The sequence below is a fragment of the Otolemur garnettii genome, unplaced genomic scaffold (assembly GCF_000181295.1).
Source record: "Otolemur garnettii isolate 467f Iridium unplaced genomic scaffold, OtoGar3 scaffold00008, whole genome shotgun sequence".
Lineage (NCBI taxonomy): Eukaryota > Metazoa > Chordata > Mammalia > Primates > Galagidae > Otolemur > Otolemur garnettii.
In genome coordinates this window covers 12,380,572-12,386,785 of record NW_003852403.1, presented here as the reverse complement: position 1 = coordinate 12,386,785, position 6,214 = coordinate 12,380,572, and the positions used below count along the sequence as shown (strand labels likewise).

The 6,214-nt window shown below is 40.4% G+C and overlaps 1 protein-coding gene and 1 pseudogene across 2 annotated transcripts in view; both read right to left on the bottom strand.

The window, feature by feature from the left end:
- The window catches only part of LOC105886378, a 3,870-nt pseudogene extending 1,213 nt beyond the window's left edge, over window positions 1-2,657 (bottom strand).
- The window catches only part of ECD (ecdysoneless cell cycle regulator), a 42,190-nt gene that overhangs the window by 9,772 nt on the left and 26,204 nt on the right, over window positions 1-6,214 (bottom strand). For both annotated transcript variants that reach the window (XM_003783564.3, XM_023509642.1), the window contains exon 9: window positions 5,902-5,987. In XM_003783564.3, coding sequence (XP_003783612.1) covers window positions 5,902-5,987 — 86 coding nt within the window. The remainder of the gene's footprint in view (window positions 1-5,901; window positions 5,988-6,214) is intronic.

Here is a 6,214-nt window from a genome sequence, read left to right as displayed (position 1 = left end):
ATTCAAACCCGCCACCTTAGGTGTACGTGGCTGGCGCCTTAGCCGGTTGAGCTATAGGCGCCGAGCCTATTTATTTATTTTTGAGACAGAATCTCAAGCTGTCGCCCTGGGTAGAGTGCAATGGCATCACAGCTCACAGCAACTCCAAACTCCTGGGCTTAAGTGATTCTCTTGCCTCAGCCTCCCAAGTAGCTAGGACTACAGGCGCCTGCCACAACACCCAGCTATTTTTTTTGGTTATCGTTATCATCATTGTTGTTTGGCAGGCCTGGGCTGGATTTGAACCTGCCAGCTCCAGTGTATGTGGTTGGCACCCTAGCCGCATGAACTATAGGCACTGAGCCTATATATATATATTTTTTTTAATCATTCTTTTTTATTGTTGGTGATTCATTGAGGGTACAAAGAACCAGGTTACATTGATTGCCTTTATTAGGTTAAGTCCCTCTTATAATTGTGTCCAGCCCCAAAAGATGTACCACACACTGTGACCTCACACTCCCTCCCTTCTCTCTCTTTGCCCTTCTCTTCTCCACCCCTCCACCGTGTACTAGGTCATTAATTGTCCTCATATCAGAATTGAGTACATAGGATTCTTGCTTCTCTATTCTTGTGACGCTTTACTATAGCTGTATATTTTTTAATGTATCAAATCTATTTTGTAATGACTTACAAAGCTTTTCAGAGAGCTTTTCAAGTCATACTAAGTAAAAATAATTGCTGAACAACATGTTTAGTATGATTCCTTTTTTAAAATTTCTGTATATTCACTTTTCCCATTTATTTTTAGTCAATAAAAATTACATGCGTTTATCATATACAAAATGATGTTTTGAAATACATATACATTGTGGAATGGCTAAATCAAGCTCATTAAGATGCACTACTTCATATACCTATAATTTCTGTGTTGAGAACACTTGATATCTTCTCATACTGATCTTCAGGAATAATACAGCAATGAACATCAGGATCCAGCCATCTCTTCAACATACCGATTTCCTTTCCTTTGTAGGTACCCAGTGGTGGGATTGCTGGATCATATGATACATATGGCAGTTCTATTTTTAATTTTGTTTTTGAGACAGAGTCTCACTCTGTCACTCTGGGTAGAGTGCTGTGGTATCATCACAGCTCATAGTAACCTCAACCTCCTGCGTTCCAGCAATCCTCTTGCCTCAGCCTCCTGAGTAACTGAGACTATAGGCACCCACCACAATACCTTTCTACTTTTTCTATTTTGTTGGAAGTAGAAAAAGGGTCTCACTCTTGCTCAGGCTGGTCTCAAACTCCTGAGCTCAGGTGATACTCTCACCTTGGCCTCCGAGAGTGCTAGGATTACAGGCATGAGCCATGATGTCCGACGAGTTTTTATATATTTTGGATATTAATCATTTAACAGATATATGGTTTGCAAATATTTTTATCATTCCATAGGTTGTCTCTTCACTCCATTGACTGATTCCTCTGCTGTGCAGAAGCTTTTTATTTTGATGTGTCCCTTTTGCCTAAATTTACTTTTGTTGCCCATATTTATGGGGTCATATCCAAAACAATCATTGCTCAGACCAACGTCATAGAGCTCTTCCCCTATGTTTTCTAGTAGTTTTATTGTTTCAGGTTTTATATTTAAGTTTTTAGTCCTTTCTCTTTTTTTGAGACAAAGTCTCACTATGTCACCCTGGGTAAAGTGTTGTGGCATAACAACCAGCTTAGCCAGAGCTCCTTTGTCTTCTGAGTTAACCTACGTGAAGGTGATAGTGGCACAGGTCTTCCTGTGGATGAGACGCTCCAGCCTGGCCTTCCCCTGATAATGCAGTAAGGGACCCCCATCTTCTGACACAGGGCAGGCAGGAAGACAACCAGCTAAATGGGATTCACACTAGCAATCACTGCCAGCTGAGCCTTCTTATTCTCCACCATGGTGGTGACAGTGTTAACCCTTCTTGAAGGACAGGTGGTCTCTTAGTGGGGTCATTCCCTTTGCTAGCAGCTTTCTTCTCAGCCTGGGCCAACAGTTGCTGCTTCTCTTGCTTTGTCTCTGGTCTGTACTCATGGACCACCTCAACCAGTTGAGTAGCTATTTGGTCCAAGGTCTGGGTGAACTGGAAGGTACTTAATGACGGAAGGTACTTTCAGCCACTCGTAGAGGGGATGGCCCTTTGCTGCCACAACCAGATATAGCGGGACCATTTGACAAAGAGGGTGAGGTCCCTCTGGGCTGGATGTCCTGTCCAATGCCAAAGTTCTTCGACTTTTTCTTGAACAGGGGGTTCACCACTTTCTTGGCTTCCTGCTTCTTCTTCCCCTTGGCCTTCTCTCCGTTTGGCACCTTGAGCCGCTGATACAGAGAGCTATTATTTAAAGTTTTATAGAATGGAGTGGATTACAACAGATTAATGTGGGGTAAAGAAACTTCAGGCAAGGGGGAAAATGAACATTTGTATACAGGCAGAGAAGTGAGGAATGTGTTCAGAGAGTAAATGGCATAAATATAGAAGGTAAGACTGAATAAACAGAATCCAATGAGAGCACAGTAAGCCTTAAATGGCTAACAAGTTCCGACTCAAATAAGCAATGGTGATCACTGACAGCTTCTTTGTTATTTTTAATTTTTGGTTTAAGAAATATAAACAATACCAGGCATGGTGGTTCATGCCTGTAATCCTAGCACTTTGGGAGGCTGAGGTGGGTGGATTGCCTGAGCTCAGAAGTTTGAGACTAGCCAGAGCAAGAGTGAAGCTCTATCTTTACTAAAAATAGAAAAATTAGCTGGGCACTGTGGCTGGTGCCTATAGTCCCAGCTACTTGGAAGGCTGAGACAAGAGGATCATTTGAGACCAAGAATTTGAAGTTGCTATGAGCTATTGCACCATGGCACTCTACCCGGAGTGACAGAGTGAGATTCTGTCTCAAATAATAAATAAATAAATGTAAACAATACGGGTAAATCCAAAAAATATATAAAATAATAACCATATCTTTACCACCTAGAATTATAAAGCTGTTGTATTTATGCAGTCTGATTATATTTATACATTTAATATAAAAATTAAAATAGTAATATATATACTATAAAATATATTTAATATAATTTAATATAAAATTTAAAGTATTAATTATGAACTTTAAAAAATACTGCAGATGGCTCGGCACCTGTAGCTCAGCGGCTAGGGTGCCAGCCACATACATCAGAGCTGGTGGGTTTGAATCCAGCTAAACAACAATGACAACTACAACAAAAAAATAGCCAAGTGTTGTGGCAGATACCTGTAGTCCCAGCTACTTGGGAGGCTGAGGCAAGAAAATCACTTAAGCCCAAGAGTTTGAGGTTGTTATGAGCTGTGATGCCATGGTACTCTACTCAGGGTGACAGCTTGAGACTCTGTCTCAAAAAAAAAAAAAAATTGCAGATGAGGCTAATGTTTCCTTTGATCATCACTGCCCTCTGCTGCCCAGAGGTAAATGCTGTCTCCAGTATCCTGAGCCTCCGTGTGTGTATGTGTGCTCATGTGCGTGCCCGTGTCTGTATGTCTATGTCTATTTCTATGCTGTATTTGCTGTTTGTTCTCCGTATCTGGCATGTTATGCCTCACTTGTTCACTTCATTCAGTTCTCTTCTCAAAGAAAACTTCCTTTGAAAGGCTTTCCTTAACCAACAACCTATCTAGAAAGGCAGCTTCTACCTCTCTCCTTTCATACACTGTCTTTCTTTCTAGCATTTACCACCATTTCACACCACGTAATGGTTTATTGTTTCCTGCCTATACTAGCATGTAAGTTCTATAAGGGCAGGGTCACTTTGGGTTCATCTGTTATATCCTCACCTGGAATAGAGCCTGGCCTACAGGAGGTACTCAGTAAATATTTTTTGAATAAGTGAATATATTTGTATCTATAAATAATATATTTGCGGCAGTGCCTGTGGCTCAGTGTGTAGGGCGCCAGCCCCATATACTGAGGGTGGCAGGTTCAAACCCGGCCTCGGCTGAACTGCAACAAAAAAATAGCCGGGCATTGTGGTGGGCACCTGTAGTCCCAGCTACTCAGAAGGCTGAGGCAAGAGAATCACCTAAGCCCAGGGGTTGGAGGTTGCTGTGAGCTGTGTGACGCCATGGCACTCTACCAAGGGTGATAAAGTAAGACTCTGTCTCTACAAAAAAAAAATTGTGTATTTAAAAATGCTATATGTATAGCATCCATACTGTATATATTTATAATTTGCTTTTTTCACTTAACGACATGTTTTTGAAATCTATTCATTTAGATCAGTGGTTCTCAATTTTAAGTAGATATTTGGCAACGTCTGGAGATATTCTGCAATCTGGCACAATTTGTGGAGGGAAGGAGTGCTACTGGTATTTACAGGGTAGAAGCCAGGATGCTGTTAAGCATCCTATAGTGCATAAGCCAGTTTCTCACAACGAAGAATTATCTGATCCAAAATGTCAGTAGCACTGAGGCTGAGAAATCCTGAATTAGATATATTTATATTTAGTTAACCTCTGGTTAACTACTAGATAGTAGTCCATCATATAAATATACCACAATTCATTTCTCTTCTTTTGATTGGTACTTCAGTTGCTTATTTTTGACTCTTATGATTGTTTCTAAATATCTAACAATTTTAAGGAGAGGAGAATGGCATGATTTTATATACACACATACACACATATATATTTTCCCCAACCCTTCCCTGTAGATACACACACACACACACACACATATATATATATTTTTGAGATAGTCTCAAGGCTACAGGCACCTGCCACAACACCTGGCTATTTTTCTGTGGCAGTTGTCATTGTTGTTTTAGCTGGCCCAGGCCAGATTCAAACCTGCCAGCCTTGATGTATGTGGCTAGCGCCCTATCCACTGAGTAGGGGCGCCACCTAGATATATTTTAAGTAGATTCTCCTGGCTCTAATGGTTGGATTGGAAGAAAAGAGTCACTAGAGCAGGTGTCTGCAAACTATGGCCCACGGGCCACATGCGGCCCGCCTAGGACATTTATCTGGCCCGCCGGGTGTTTTTGCCACCACTGCCTGTCCTGCTTAGCAGCTGACTTGTCCTGGGGCCCGCAGTCCAGCCCTCCAAAGGTCTGAGGGACAGTGAACTGGCCCCCTGTTTAAAAAGTTTGAGGACCCCTGCACTAGAGGCTGGAAAACAAGATTAGGTATTGCCATAGTTTAAGAAATAAATAATTAAAGTAGCAAGTAATACAATAAATACAAGACACAGATGACAACAATAGGACATATAGGCCAGGTCCAAAGAAAACCAGGTGTTTGGGTATTAAGGATGGTGGTACTACAAATAGAAACTGGGGAAAAGTCTATGAAAAGGCTAAGAGTTTGAGACCAGCCATTAAAAAAAAATCCAAACACTGGGAATGTCAACAGGTCATGAGGGAGATGTCAGTTTGGTTTTAAACTGTTTAAAAATTATCCTGATGTGAGGAATGGGAGTTTTTCCTGCAATATTCATTAAAATGTTGGACATTTAAGCTACTTACATCTTTGTTCCCCAAAAGTAAAAATAATTGAGTAAATTATGGTACATCCATTTGCTGAAATATTATACAGATTTTTTAAATTATAAAGACTGTGTAATATCATGGAAAATGTAAGATCATGATGAATAAATATTAACTACAAGATACAAAATTTTTATAAATATAAAAAAATCAACTGGAAAAAACCCCTAGAAGGCAATGAATCAAAATGGTAGTAGTGGTTGACTCTCTGGTATAAATATTTTTCTTCTCACATCTTTCTATGTTTGCTGTATTGAATGATTATATTACTTTCATAACAACAAACAACCAAACTTTATTATTTAAAAAGAACTACCCAACACCAATCTATCTTACTTTGTGGTGAAGCCTTAACTATAACTCACCTTTCTGGCCGGTTTACTGAGAGTTGAAAGTAGTTCTTTGCCATTTCTAGCCTTTGCTGATACTGAGAACAACCTTCTATCAGTCCCTTAAAAAAAAAAAAGATAAAAAGAGTCTATTAGAACATTGCTTGGTCCTCAAACTTTTTAAACAGGGGGCCAGTTCACTGTCCCTCAGACGGTTGGAGGCAGGGAGGCAGCCTAGGGAGGCAGCACATGATACAATATATTGCTCAGTAATCATGAGGTCCAAGTTCCTGTTTTGTCATTAATGTGCCTGTTTGAGGCTCGGTGCCTGTGGCTCAAGTGGCTAAGG